We start from the raw sequence: 15,660 nt of genomic DNA, 5'->3' as shown, positions 1-15,660 counted from the left end.
TCAAATATTGTACACTCTGATTCACAAATGAAGATCGTATAAACACATGTCCAGTCACTGAATCATGCATTGAGGGAAAGTGTCATTCACAGTTGGCTCTTTGATGAAGGCAAGTTGTTTGTAATGTGCATGCTTCCCTCTGCTGGTGAAAACACACAACTGCTGCAGAGTCATTATCTCATGTTTCAGTCTCTAATAGGACTTCCAGTATGTGAGGGATTTCTCATTATCGTCCTTTTCTCTCGTTTCCTCGTTTTTACGTTTTTTTTACGAGGACAGCTGCACTGTGAGTCTGTGTTTGTTGTTTTAAAAATCAAAACAGTCAGAAGACACAATGGGCTGTTGGCTTCCCAGACATATTAATAGTTTCCAACACTGAGACCTGCACGTCTGTGATTATACCAGATTCCACTATTGATCCCGGTGTTGTGTGGGGAGCAGCCGGGTTTTTAGAGTTAAAGCTGCAGTGAGGCAGAGTGAGTTTGTCTAAACACATACTGAGCACACTGTGGAGAAATGTATTGTCGAGTGTGGTTATGTTTTCTTTTCCACAGTTTTCAATAAATGTTGATTCTGGACATTTACAAGTACAAGTACAAGGACATTTACAGATTACTTAATAGCAATTTCATATTGGTCATCAGGCTTAAAATGTTAAAGGTTTTGAAATCATGCACTATATACATGATCATAAGCCAGGTGGCATTAACCAAATCTGCAATACAATTGTCTATAACACGTGAATATCAGTCTTTTATGACGCAGCTGAGAAGCACTGAGGAGGGAGAGATGGAAGCAGACTGAGCAGCACCAAGGCCACACCAGTTTACATGCTGTCGTTTAAAAATTCTCACACAACTGAAAAAAAATGTAGAAACCCTTTGTTTACTCAAAATAAAGATACTTCAGGATTTATTACTTGTCAGTTTTTAGAAATGTCCATCGATGTCTGGTCAGCAGAGGTGGGACAACAGACAGAAACTAATGTGAGAATTTACTGTTATTTGAACGGACTCTACTGTAATCACATTACAGTCCAGTACATTTATCTGGTAATGCAAAAAAAGTGAAGGCCACTCTGTTATCCTTGATAACATCTACCCCAGAAGTTTCAGCAGGTTTTGCACGATTCAAAATTCAAAAAGCAGACAGTAAAGAAAATCTGACTATTTTGCATCCTTGAAGCTCCTTGGGAATCCAGTTTTAAGCAGAGCAGCGTGATGCTTTAGCAGGATTTAGGTCCTCAACAGTGACAAAGAGAAAGGGACTGGTGGCCATGTGCTTCAGGATGATTTTCTTGTATTCTCTTATATGTGATTATTTTAATCTACAAGGGGATTTTTGATGATTGATTTGATGATTTTTGTGCTTTTTCATTAAGTAACAATATAAAAGTGCAATCAGAATTAGTAAAGACAATGTATGGATATTTTGTGCCAGAGAGAGACTCTGTACTTCAGAATACTTCCTTCCTTGCACTTCCTTCTCATCCACGAGCAGGCCTCTATGAGCTTTAATTAGGCTTTGTTTCTTCTAGCTGGTAGCCCCTTTGAATTCTGCTCCACCTCTGGCAGGCTTTGATGTTTAAATGATATCCACACACTCAGATAAAAAAAGCTTTTTGGAGGGCAAGGCAGAAAAAGCAAAGAGAGATGGAGCTGGTGGGGAGGAGGGAAAAGACGAGGGAGTAGGAGACAGGTTGAGGGGGAAAAAAAGGTAAAAGAAGGATGACGTGGTTATGGAGCTATATTTGGCTGTCTTATGTGGGTGATCCTGTTTGGTATGTGAGGAGTCTTCCAGCCCTGCATCCAGCTGGGAGTGTAGCCACTAGGGGGAAGCCAGCTGCTGATGGAGTGAGGGGACAGTTGTAGGAACTGGTGAGGTGAGCTTTATGAGAGTTTTATCAGACTGGGAGTTTACATGTGGATTACTGTAAAACACTTTGTAACTGTGATTTTAAATGTGCTTTATAAGTAAAGTGGTTGTTATTAAGTGTAAGAGGGTGACAGGTTCTGTATCTGTCTGATAAAAAGTAAGTCTCAGAAAGATGATAAGTTTTTATTATTTTCTATGACAGTGTTTCCTAGAAATGAGATAGCTTTGTAGTTTTTTAAATGTTGTTCAGAAATTTTATGTTCTTGTCAAAGGGAGTTGAATTTATAATTATTGTTCTTAAATGTTCTTAAATGCCAGAACAAACTTAACATTTTATTTAATTATAAATTATATTCTCTGGTATGCCACAAATGTCAGCTGACATATGGCTGAAACTTTGAAATTGATGTTATTGCAAATTCAAATAAATGCATTTGATATTTTTTTAAATTGTGATATGAATTACAACATTTTGACTCATTGATAAACAAACTCAGAATTCAGAACACAAACACACATTAAACACACATTTGGTTTGTCAAGTGACACAACTTATACCACATCCTTTGTTGATCCAGACTAATTTGGGCTCTAGAAAATGGACTGAAAGCTGGATTTTGTAGCATTATTTTGTATTATCAATACTCTTGTCAGAGTTGTGTTGTAGTTTGTTTTCCTGGTTGAAGACTGGGCTTTTGCCAACATCTGGTGAGTGGATAAATAACCGACAGTGCTCCACTGGTTGCTGGTGTTGTTGCAGTGCTCACGCACATGTTCCCCTGGGAGGGCTGCTTTGGAAAGCAGCAGGAACTTGCAGGCTGGATCACATGGCCTCAGGAAGGGACAGTCAGGTTTACAGACAGGTTGAACAAGGAGGAAGACATGGAGAACCCAGAGGGAGATGTAGGTGGAGCTGCATCAGAGCTATTATAACACAACAGTTACTATATCGTGAGTTATTCTGAACAGCTGCTACAAGGTGTTAGGTACTGTATTTAGGGGGATTTAACTGCTCTCTGGCTGTAATAGTTATTTCTCTCCTCTCCTCTCCTCTTCTCTCTTTCAGGGTTCAGCCGATTCCTACACTAGTCGACCCTCTGATTCCGACCTGTCCCTGGAGGAGGACCAGGAGGCGTCTCGGCGTGAAGCCGAGCGCCAGGCTCAGCTGCAGCTGGAAAGAGCCAAGGTGAGAGCCGGAGGGTCAAATGTCAAAGCTTGCTTTTAAATTCACCTTCACTTCCTGAGGGGCAGTGTGTAAAGTACTGACTGTCTTTGTCTTTCAACAGTCTAAACCAGTAGCATTTGCAGTGAAAACCAATGTGAGTTACTGTGGAGCCCTTGATGAAGATTGTCCAGTCCAAGGTGCTGCTATCAACTTTGAAACCAAAGACTTCCTGCACATAAAAGAGGTGAGAGGCCTTCAGCATTAAGATTATTACATTACTGTCACTGCCACCTGCAAATACAGTATAGACTGCTATCGTGTTTGCATCATAACTTCTCAGTAAGCTGTGTTTCACTGTCATGCAGAAATACAACAATGATTGGTGGATTGGTCGGCTGGTGAAGGAAGGGGCAGACATCACTTTCATCCCAAGCCCAGTCAAACTTGAAGCTATGAGGATAAAACAAGAGCAGAAAGCAGCAGCAAGGTCAGAGGTCACACAGCTCTGAAAGATCTCTGTGTCTCTGGTATCACTCCTGTACTTGTCTTTGTGTCTCTGACTGTCTGTTTCTTTCCACTGCCCTGATTCTACCAGCTTCCTGTCTAGCACACCCTTTGAACATTTTTTTGGACATAACTAGTTCTTGCTCATGTGTTGCTCTGTTTTCGAAGTCCTTCTCTCTAAATTGCCTCCTGAGGGGATTCACGCATAATGAAGCTCTGCATTATGTTGCTCCACAGGAAAGGAGGGAACGCTTCATCCGGAGGCTGGAGGTCCACCCCACCATCTGCAGGTAAGTGAGACAGGAGGAGCCCTGCTGCTGCGTCTGTCTGCTCTCACAGGGTTAGATTTACATACAGTGACTATTCCTGGGCTCAAATGTTGCCTTCACCAAGTAATACGTGTTGGAAAACATCCTATCAGCAAACTTTGCCTTTTACATCAATCTAAACTTAATGGTTATATGAGAGAACCACTGAACTGAGATCAATGTATCCAGTATCAAGTTTACAGGCCCAGCATGATATACATGTTTTCTTTGTTAATGCACTTCTACTCCTCAAAACTCAAATATTTTCTGCTGAAGTAATAACTTATTGCCAGAGCCAATTTGTTAGGTTTTCTCCTTCTTGCCTAATGTTCATTCTGTTTATTCTGAAAGCCAAACAGAAGCAGAAACAGGTATGTTTGTCAATGTCTTCTGTGTACCACATTACATTTTTACAATTTATCTAAGAACACTGTCGAGGATGCAGGGTCTGTATATGGCTAGTGAAATGCAGAGTGACTAGTAGCCGTTCTTCAAGCAATGACAGCCATTTAATTCACTTCAACATGTTTTATATTTTCCACCTACAAACCTTGTCTGTGCTTGTGGCCTGTACAGACTGAACATGTTCCTCCATATGATGTGGTTCCTTCTATGCGGCCGGTGGTGCTGGTGGGTCCTTCACTGAAAGGATATGAGGTGAGACAACCTTCAATACTGCTCCTCAGTTAGTATAGATTGGTTCTGCTTTGTGTGTGGAGTAATTACCTGGATGTACTTTGTGCTAAAATGATCAACCAATTAATCAATGAATCAATCAAAAGAAAATTGACCTATGATTGTCTTGATAAAATTTGTTGTTTGCACCCAGGCACATTTTGTTTGTAGAAAAATTATTCAATATCACTGAAAAACATTGCAGCGTTTCAGCCCGTTCATCCTTGTTTCTCTGGGTCAGATCAGCTGGAGTATTGGAGCTTACTGCTGTCAGCCAAAGTGTCTCTTTGGAAACTACCACTGGAATGTTACATTAGAAATGTTCAAATCCTGTACTTCATGGTTTTAAGTCGCTTATAAAGTAAAATACTAAATATCTAGTGCTAAAAATTCATCCTTTTTGTCAAGCTAGCAGTATAGCTCTAGGGATGCCCATCTGTTGGTTGGTCAACCACTATGGCCCAGACTGCAATGTTTCAGCATTGATTGGATACACTGACATGGAGTTTTGCCCTGGACATTCATGGTGCCCAGAGGATGAATCCTACTAACTTTGGTCATTCCTGATTTTTCCTTTGGTGCCACCATGAAGTTCACATTTACAGTTTTGAATGAAATGTCCCGACAACTACTGGATGGATTGTCATGCCTTTAGTTTAGTGCTGATTATCAACCGTTATCATGCTAACACGCTAAAATAAGATTTAACATTATACCTGCTCAACATCAACATCTTTTGCATCGTCATTGTGGGCATGTTAGCATGCTGATGTTTGCATGTAGCCCATAGTGCTGCTATGCTTAAATCCAGCTTCAGAGAGGTGCTAGCGAGAGGTGTCTTGTTTTATTCTTTGTAAGACAAATAAGCAATTTTAAGATATCGCTTTATGTTGTGGTCATTTTTGTTGAGATTAAAAAAAAAACTAAAAGTAAATGAGTAATGAAAATGTTAACACAGTTCAGTGTAGTCTGTTTATTTGCTTCACTGTATGGCTTTTGTTTGTTCCAGTTTCATCTGGATTGTATTTTCTGGTCCAGTATGGACTTGCCTGGTGTGATCTAAAGGGAATCACTCTCGGCTCCATTATCCCATTAACACTGATACAAAACACCACAGTCACATCCTGATGAAATTATAGCACACAGCAGGAATCTTAGATCCATTTTCTGTATCTGTGATACAAAACTGCATGTATGCCCCTTTAGATCAGCTACTGTATACAATATTCTCCTGGACTAAACTCTATGTGATGCATATAGGATGAGATGTGTGAAAACACATTGCACTGAAGCACAATTAATCTCAGAAAATGTCAATTTTCGAATGAATCTGAAGACGAACATGTTGAAATGTGAGGCGTGTAATTGAAGAGAATGTCTTCGACATTTTCTCTGCCTCGCTCTCTCCTCTGTGACTGCACAGGCTGTGTGCCAAGCCGTTTATTTTGTGTGTGTGAAATATTTATGTATCACTCTGGTGATGGGCTTTGGGGATGCTCCAGTGGTGAACATCAGCCTGCCTCCATCTCTTCCCCTCTTATTCGCTTTCCCTCTGCTTTGTCTTCCTTGTACATATTATTTTTAGTTGCTCACCATTGTTCTTGAACATAGCCTCTCTCTTCCCCTCTCACTGTTTCTCCATCTCTCTCTTACACCGTAGAGGAGCAACGCCACTGTGCGCTTCATCCCCTATTCCGAAGGCCATGCATTTTTCAGCGCTGTTTGAAAATAGACTGATTCACTTCATCCTCACACTGCACATGTACACATCCACAGGCAAACACACACTATCTCTATCCATGTCCTCCTTAATGGTGCTCATTACTATCTGCACTGAGTGTCTGCTGTGGTCCTTCATGAGGAATGAAAGGATATGTTTACTTTGATGTATTTCCGGCCCTGTTATATAGTGCTAAATGTGAATGTGCTAAATTGATTGTGTATGTTCTCATGTGACTGTTTTGCTGCCATTTTGACCAAGTCACTCTTGAAGAAGAGATCATATGAATTTGGCAATGATTAGTTCTGTCTAATGCTCAAAGGTCGAGACAGCATTTTGCTTTAAGTTCTCTTTTTTAGTATTCATAAGCAGTATGTTCACATTTATAAGACGTAAGTGTTTATTAATGTATATGTCAACAACTATAACATCTCCTGTGAGGCAACCATAAATGGATGCTTAGGTATAAATGCATAATGAATGACAATATAGGAAAACAGTTTTGCAATAATAGAAAATATGTCTTCAGAGAAGTGTTGACACAAACTCTAGATTAAACATGACTAGGTCAAAATCTAGTACATGGCTAGACCGCCTATCGTCTAATCCTGATTTTATAACTGCGACGTCTGACAAAATCTCCAAACACAAAATTAAGGTCAAAGACTGTGCTGTGATTTTAGCTGTATTTTAGAAGTGACAGAATATCTTTTTTATTTTGTCTCTCACACAGAGGACAGCCTGTGTCTCAGATCCACAATAGTTTAGCTTTTAACTCAAATCCAGAATGTGGCAGACTTTTATTTGAGGCAGGTCTTTATTTCTAGTTAGTCATAGCCTTATTTCATTATGAAGCCTTGTTTTCAGTTGCTCCTGTTTGCTGTGTAAAGTTGCTGCATTATGTGTTAATACAAACTCAACACTTCCTGTAATCATTTTGAATTAAAAGCCCACCAAAGTTTCAGTGGTCTTTCTTCATTGCAGTGCTACAGTAAGCGTTTTGTCCCATCTCTGGTTGCTGGTGTTTCTCTTGTTTACATGCTATTCAGATCTGCTAGTTTCTTTAGCAGTTACCAATGACTTCTCTCTCTCCCTCCCACTCTCCTGCTCTCACTTTTTTGGTGTGTCTTATTTTTAGTTATTCCTCTGCCTATTTTAGTAATAACAGAACATGTATCTATTGAAGTAGTTTATTGGTCGTAATGGACGCTCAGTACATTGGAGTGACTACCTGTAGCAAGAGGTGTAGCCCTAAGCCCCCGATACATCCATACACCCTCCATCCATGTACCAGGTTTATACCCTCCTAATAGAACCTGGAGACGAGGCATTCAGTTAACAAGTGGTGGAAATATGATCAGTCAGTCAGTCATTCAGTCAGGGACCTTCCAGATTATAGGGCTGGCCCCAATGTTGCAGTTCAATGTGTTAAAAACCATTAAGTAAATGTTTATATAGTGCTCATAAATGCTAAATAAGGGGACTTAGGCTACAGTGTTACCAAAATCAAAAAAGTCAAATGAAAATGTAAGTGATGATGTTGGGCAAAGTATGAGTGCATAGGTGTATAGACCCCTAACTTCTCTACACTCTTCCTTCTTCCTATCTGTCACCTAGGTAACAGACATGATGCAGAAAGCCTTGTTTGACTTCCTAAAGCACAGATTTGATGGCAGGTGGGTACGGCTGTCTGCATTGCTCTCTACAGCTGCAGGTCAGTGTACGGCAACACTGTGACTGAGCTACAGAGCTGCTCATGGGATTCTGCCCATCACATTTTCATGGTCGATAGGACACATGATGATGATGATGATGATGATGATAATAATGATTTTATTTTTAGCTGCAAGGGAGTACAAGTTCATCTTATCCTTTGAAATGGAACAGTTGTGGATGTGCTGTGATGAGTCGCTTCTTCTTTAGGATCTCTATTACACGGGTGACTGCTGATCTGTCATTGGCGAAGCGCTCAGTGCTGAACAAGAAGGCAATAATGGAGAGATCCAACACTCGCTCCAGTCTTGGTGAGTGACATGTCTTTGATGTTTTTTTTCTAAATAAAGATTAATACCTGCTAAAAAAAAAAATAGATGCCTCTTCCTTCTTTAATGTCAAGTCTGCGCTAAAATTGTTTACTGTGTCTCATACACCTCCCTGTTTTTCTTTGGTTTTCTCACAGCTGAGGTCCAGAGTGAGATAGAGAGGATATTTGAGCTGGCCAAGTCTCTTCAGCTGGTCGTTCTGGATGCAGACACCATCAACCACCCAGCACAGCTCCTCAAAACCTCTCTGGCTCCCATCATCGTCTATGTCAAAGTGTCCTCACCTAAAGTAAAGCACAACACACACAAACTGCACAAAGAAATTCATTCAAGACTTGTGTTTAGATTTTGATAACCTTGAATTTTTTTTTTTTTTTTTTTACTGATTCACTCTCGTTGTCTCTGGCTCATCCCACAGGTTCTCCAGAGGCTGATCAAATCTCGAGGGAAGTCGCAAAGCAAACACCTCAATGTTCAGATGATGGCTGGGGACAAGCTGGCTCAGTGCCCACCTGTATGTCTCTCTGCTCAGAAAAAGACCTGAAAATCATACAGGGATCTTTCATGGACAGAGTGGTATAACCTTTCTTTCCTATCTTTGACTCACTAGGAGATGTTTGATGTCATCCTGGATGAGAATCAGCTGGATGATGCATGTGAACACCTTGCAGAGTATCTGGAAATTTACTGGCGGGCTACACATCTCCCCTGTTCTGCCCCTGTCAACCCCTTATTGGACCAAAGCGTGATCACCCCGCCCTCAGCAAACTCCAGCCAACAAGTAAGACAAATATTCAACTAATTCTTCATTTTTTTAAATGTTGTAGCTGCATTATTACTCACATCTTTCCTGCTTCCTGTGTCCATTCACTAGTTTTCTGAGACTCAAGAGTTGATAGAATGATCACTACCCCGGCCATAGGTGAGAGGAAATTTGTTTCTATTTTTTACTTAGTCTTTGTCTCTTTTACTACTGGTTTCTCGAGCTGCTACTGTTTTATCTCTTTAAATGTACTTTCTGTTCCCCAGCAGGAGCAGCCTGTGCTGTCGGCTGGGGTCAGACTAGAAGTCATAGAGCACAGGGACCAGGGCGCCACCAGGGGGCAGCAGCAGCCCCCATCTCTCCAAGGCCAGCCACCACCTTCTCTGGCCACACCTGGGGTGAAGAAGAGAGCAAGAGCAGAATCCCTCAAGAGGGAAAGAGCAGAGGGCTGGTGATCTGGAGGAAGAGGAGGAACAAAAACAGAGAGAGCAGGTAGAGGAGGATGATTTGACCAGCGCCATAACAGACAGAGGAACCTCCACCTCACTGCTGCCCCCTCGGCAAAAGCTCCCTGCTCCCACCGCCACGCGACAACTCAGGGCCGCTTTCTACAGCTGCATGCATACTGGTAGCAAAAACCAGTACAGCAGAGCAGTCACTGCACACCACCTTCCCTTTTCCCTCACCACTCCTCCCACCCTGACCTTGACCTTGTTCCCAAATCCCTGCTTTCACACTGGAAGTCCCCCCCCCCGCAGAGCTGAGCTAGCCCATGTGTGTTCAGACACCCAGAAGTGGCCATTGCAGACACAGATGGGCTGATTCAGTTCACATTGTAGAAAAAACTGCACACCTGTGAAGTCAGAGTATGTTAGCATACAATACTGTAGCATAGGAAGGCTGTCAGTGTAACACAAAACACAAACATGAATAGTTTACCAAGTTCTTAGGGTTTTGATAAGCCTGGCTTCCGTCTCCGGCCAAAGAGCGCAGAGATTAACAGAAAGCCCATTCTGGATGTCTTCCATCTCTACAGTTCTCTATGAGCTGTCATTCCACTTTAGCCAAACATCTCCTCATAGGCACAGTTGTTTCTATCAGTCAACATAGTGTCACCAACCATGGGACACCAAAGAAAAATAAAAACTCTCCTCTTCCTTTATCATTTACTCTCTTTATTTTTCCACTCGCCCTTTTAAATTATTCTCTTTAGTTATTTTTTTACAGTAACTAACTACACTACTATCTATAATTCATATCCTGGCTCTCAGAATAGCTGATCACATCTCTGTATGCAACAGTAATGCAAAACCCATGCATGACAAGCACAGAGTTGCACATCAACAATCCATATGCATCTGTTGTCACAGCTGTGAATGTATGAATGCTGGCCCACTGACTTAGGAAGGATTATTTACAATAAAAAAAAACCTCACATTTGGCTTCAAATGTGATTCTAATCATTCACATTTAATCATTTAAAAATGATCATACTGTATGGCGGTTACTGCACTGTAGTATGTTTTTTTTTTTTTTTATCCCAAAGAAATGACTTAAATTTCTTCTACATTGTACATTTTGATCCATCCAGAAATATAATTTGTAGCATAACCAGATATCAGAAGATTCACTGATATTTGATACATGTGCAAGTTACTCCAATAGAGGACAGAAGCATTGCTCCAGTCTCACTGCTGCTCGCTGGTGTAGTTATAGCTCAAGAAGTGGGTGGACTGTAGACTCCACATTTCTCCTTTGTCGGTTGGTTGAGAGCCTCAGAAGTAAACTGCTCAGTGACAAAGATGTGTGCTGTGTACATTTACACCCACCCTCCACTACACCACTGTGCAACAGCTTCATCTCTGAGCACATCGACAGATTGCAAAGGCTTTCTTCCTAATAAGCCCCATTAAATTATTGAATTATTTCATTGTCTTTTGGCATATTCAGCTAAAATCAGCATGAGTGCCGCAGGCTTAATAAGTACATGGAGGGCGGCCTCTGGTGGTGTATTTATGTTATTAGAGGTCTTGTATCCATTGCTTATTCTCTGCCCATGCAGGATGTACATTAAATATGCATCAACACAATTAAGAATATGTATAATCTTCAGTCACAAGACCAGTTAACATTTCTCGGTTGCAGTTGCAAAAAATATTCACCCAAGCCATCAGTAATCTCTTTTATGTTTATTTAAGCATCTGTTTGCCTCCATTTCATGTCTTATGGCACTCACAAAAATCAACGCTTCGTAACATACACTGAAATTCTTACATTAATGCATCTGCTTCTATCATGTAAAACTATAGAAGTCAGCTAACAACATACCACATATGTAAATAATCTAATGTATGTGCATGACATATTGTATTCCTCTTTCATCAGAAGGGCTTTTTAGGACCATCCTCACATGAGCCGTCAGAGTAAATCAACATAACCAGTCACATGTATGCATTATCAAGGCTGTACATACTGTATATTCAATATGCAGATATTATTATTATTATTATTATTATTATTATTATCAAATTGCACAGAAACAGCAAATGCTGACAGGAAGTAGAAGGGTTTTAGTCACAGTACACAAATGTGTAAACAAGGCCTCAGAAAGCATGTGTTTAGATGTATTTTCCTCTCTTTTTAGAATGCTGCACTGCAGTTATTTAGGACCACCGTAAAGATTGCTTCCACTGACACCCACATTCATTTCTGAAGGACCAGGTTTGAGATACTTAACTTCTATTTGATGAAACACAGAGAGCACAGTACCTTCTTTCGATTTAAAATATATATATATATATATATATATATATATATATATATATATATCAGCTCCTCCTGTTTGCTTAATTTTTAATGCAGGAAATTTCTACAAAAGGTGAATTATCCTTTGGACGTCCAAAGCACAATTTTTTACAATTATCATTTCCTATTACGTTTCACTTGCCTAAATTCTGTATGCAATACAAAGTCTAGCATTGACAAGACACAAGCTGAGACTATCAAGATATCTCCTCAGTTACGATGGGGTATAATTGCACTACTATCATTTATATGTCTGCTTTATGATGCAATAAATGCACTAAATGTTATGCTGTACCCACCTCCAATACTGAATAAGCTGTCTGGTCTAATGATGACGTCAACATTTCCTGTGGTTTCTGACATGTCGACAAGATAAATGATATCCAACAGTGTCTGATGATGATGTGTACAGGGTGCATCTTTTGTCAATAGCACATTTGAAAGAGGGGGTGAATAAAACAACAACATTTAAGTAACATTTCTGTGTTTGTTGTTTTTATTTCTTCTCAATAATTCATAATACAACCAACAGAGGGCAGAAGTGGGATGTCTGTGCCTTCAGGTTGTACCGCAGCTATAAAGTAATTCTCATGCTAACCAGAAATACCCTATAGTGACGACTTTCGTTACATTTTTTAAAACTGCTATATAAAAACAATCCAAAAACATATTTTTCTCACTGTGCTTCTGGTGAATGCAGGTTTTGTTTGATCAGGGTTTTTAGATGTCTGCCTGTGAGAGAAGACTTCACTGTCAACAGTTTTCCCTGGAACTACTTTCTGCCAAGTAAAAGTGCCTATTGTCTCTATATTTTATAGTAACAGGAGACACAGTTTCTAGAAAGACACATTGCCTTTCTGTTTGAGTTATATATACTGTATGTATATGAGATATATGTATATGTATGTGCATATGCATATGTATATTGTAAATATATGTTGAACATGGAGAAATGACACAAAAACCTAAAACCTAAATTTAAAAAATATATTGTTGGTGTCCTCATAACTGATAACATAAACAGTTCATACAAACATTTACTTTTGTGTACTTTTCATCTGGGGCTTGTACTTACTTCCAATTAAGATCAATCATAATGCTACAGCATACAATGATATTTTTGACAGTAGTGTACCTCTAACTTTGTTTAAACAGTTTATGGAGACTCTAACATGTTTCAACGTGACAATGCCATCATGCATGCAGGGCTATAATGTTATGACATCCCTCTAGAGATGTCATAACCCAACATGTGAGGACTGGGAATGTGCGACGTAGTCATAATCTCTTAAATCATTCCACATATGAGCGACAGTACATAAATCTGTTCAAATCATTTCTAACACATCTTTTGTCACATAACATAATATAACGTTTTCTTGGACACACTCACAAAAAATGTGTAAATTCCTGCTTCACATATAAATCTGGAATATCACATGTGAAATTGATGCTAATTGCTGGGTTACAACACCACCTGCTGATGACTTTGTGGCAGCAAAATAAGAAAGTCTCCCGGGTCTCGTTTCTAGCCGCCTGAGAACCTTGTGAGAGAGATAGTGACTCAGCTTTTGTCTGTTTTCCTGAGGCCTTGTGTAGACTACTGTCCCCAGCCTCCTCCTCCTCCTCATCTTCTTCTATCAGCCATATTGGAAGGTGTCACTTTATGCCTGATGATTATTCACAGCCACCTGTCTCTCCCTGTCCCATCAGAGGAGCTCTGTGGTGATTGCACAGGCATTAATGTATTCACTGCAGTTAGTTTAGAAGGGTTGGAAAGAGTTCATAGTCTGCAACTTTTCTTCCTAACTGTTTCTGTCTTCCTGTATGCGCTGCTGTGCTCGAGTTAGCAGTTAGCAGTGTAGCAAAAAAAAATCTGGGCTCTGTACATATATAGCCTCAGGGAACCCATTCACTCTTTAATACACACATTGTCAAACCTGTTCAAGTGATCAGCAGTGAAGTGCTTATAAGGTATTTGTTCATGAAGAAAAGTTTGCACCGTCTCAAATCCCAGCACATTTCAGCTCTCTTTTCTCTACACACTTAAATTAAGGTATGAGGCCTTTCACTCTGATGTTTGAGAACAGTGTAGAACATAATTTCTGTGACAGTGGTTTAGGTCTTCTTTATACCCTGAGTATACGGCAAACCTAAAAATGCCCTCTAACTCTGGCCCCTACTCAAGGGATTAGTTACTGATTCCTCACTCATTACTCAGAAACTACCCATATAATTGTGTAGGCTACTGTAAAGTAAAAAAAAAAAAAAGAAGAAGAAAAAATAAAAATGTTTCTGAAACTTAAGTCATTTATCAGCATGCTAACTATTATTATACTAGCTAACCAACCATGTTACATACCAATTAAATCTTGCAAGTTGAGTTCATTTCCTTTCTTATGAACGAAGAAGAACCCCCCCCCCCTTCCCCACCCCTCCAGGTTCCCTTATTTTTGCCTGTCTTTGTTTTCTCTATTAACATCTTCACTTTTATGAGTTACTTCATCTATAGTTCAATATCAGAGCAAAGTGTGTTTGGAGTTGAACTGTTTTGTCCATCCTGCAGGATACATTTTAAAAACTCTATTTCTATTTATACAAAACTTACCCAAGCATGAAATGATATTACAACAGTGTTCCTCTGTTTTTCCTTTGTTTTGAGAGCAGTATTATTTTACAGCCTTCACGTGGAAGATAGGTGTGAAATCACAACATGCTCCTATAATAGAGAAATACAATGAATAAAGATAAAAAAAGTGCACTTGTTTAAATAGTTAAATGAAATGCTAGTAGCAACACAAAACCTGTCCTCCTCGACCTGCAGACCCAGCCCCTAAAATCAGAGCTGTGTATGATGACAACAAGACATGTTGGGCTGTAAAGCACAGACAGGTCTCAGCATGGGGGATGAATGATGCAGGCTGTTTGTGAACAAAGGCAAATTGCTTTGACCCACTGGGGCAACAGTAAGCAAATTAGGCAGTGAGCTGCCAGACACAGGGGAAGGCAGTTAATTGACTTTTATCTTTTAATTCTCCTTTTCCTAACAATGAGATGTCATTTCCATACAGAAATAACCTTCAGGGTGTGAAAGTCAGTGTCTGTGTGTCTCCAGGGGTTTGACCAGCAGCACGTGTGAGAGAAGAGACCTGTGACTTGACCCTGTGGGCAGCTGATAGCTTGTCACCTATCAGGGGGCCTCACACCGTCCCACCACATGTCAGCATGGTGGTATTACACTGAACCACACTGACACAGGTCAGCCTGCCCTTTGATCGGCAAACATTCACTGAAGAGTTCTCGAAAATCTTACCTGTCTGTGGGCTGACAAAATCACTGCTGGATATAAGAAGAAATCAAACATCACGGTTAAATAAACAATCACAGACTAAAGAAGTTCAGCGCTAATTTGTCTCAGTCCAGACTCCAGAGCCAATGGCGTACCTTCCACATACTTTGCTAAATCTGAGTCAGCGAATTTCAGAGCAGCTGTGGAAGATAGGAGAGCATTTTGAAACAGAAGAAGCGGTGTTGTTTAGATTACTGACTTGACTCTGTAGTGCAGATTAAAGTAAACTAATTAGTCCACTGTGGATTGGTCCCTCAGTCCCATTGTACTCAGCCAGTGTGCTATTGATCCAGTCAATGCAATCAATCAATTTGCAGCAGGCCAAGTGACAGGACCCACAGGTGACAAAACAGTCACTGACCGCTGACCCCTGTATTTCATAAGCCCTAAAACACGATTGTAGGATTGGAGAAAACTGAAAAAAAAAAATGCCCATAATGTCATGTTTGCTTAG

General features: G+C 40.2%; 1 protein-coding gene across 2 annotated transcripts; it reads left to right on the top strand.

Annotated features, from left to right (window-relative positions):
* The first annotated feature begins 3,167 nt into the window (after window positions 1–3,167).
* On the top strand, window positions 3,168–12,333 carry LOC139620502 (voltage-dependent L-type calcium channel subunit beta-4-like). Of its 2 annotated transcripts, XM_071476112.1 has the most exons (12): window positions 3,168–3,284; window positions 3,406–3,527; window positions 3,782–3,834; window positions 4,204–4,223; window positions 4,429–4,509; window positions 7,865–7,923; window positions 8,171–8,271; window positions 8,427–8,578; window positions 8,708–8,803; window positions 8,900–9,070; window positions 9,164–9,211; window positions 9,319–12,333. In XM_071476112.1, exons 2-11 carry the CDS (start codon window positions 3,493–3,495, stop codon window positions 9,191–9,193), a joined length of 798 nt encoding a protein of 265 aa, XP_071332213.1. In that variant the 5' UTR covers window positions 3,168–3,284; window positions 3,406–3,492; the 3' UTR covers window positions 9,194–9,211; window positions 9,319–12,333. The 2 variants fall into 2 exon arrangements, with proteins under 2 accessions (XP_071332213.1, XP_071332214.1); XM_071476113.1 differs by lacking the exons at window positions 3,168–3,284; window positions 4,204–4,223 and having other exon boundaries at window positions 3,444–3,527.
* Window positions 12,334–15,660: the final 3,327 nt, after the last annotated feature.

The sequence above is a fragment of the Trachinotus anak genome, unplaced genomic scaffold (assembly GCF_046630095.1).
Source record: "Trachinotus anak isolate AG129_WGS33_773 ecotype Australia unplaced genomic scaffold, CSIRO_AGI_Tana_v1 ptg000004l, whole genome shotgun sequence".
Taxonomy (NCBI): Eukaryota; Metazoa; Chordata; class Actinopteri; order Carangiformes; family Carangidae; genus Trachinotus; species Trachinotus anak.
The sequence above is the reverse complement of the archived record's forward strand: the minus strand, read 5'-3'. Positions and strand labels throughout refer to the sequence as shown.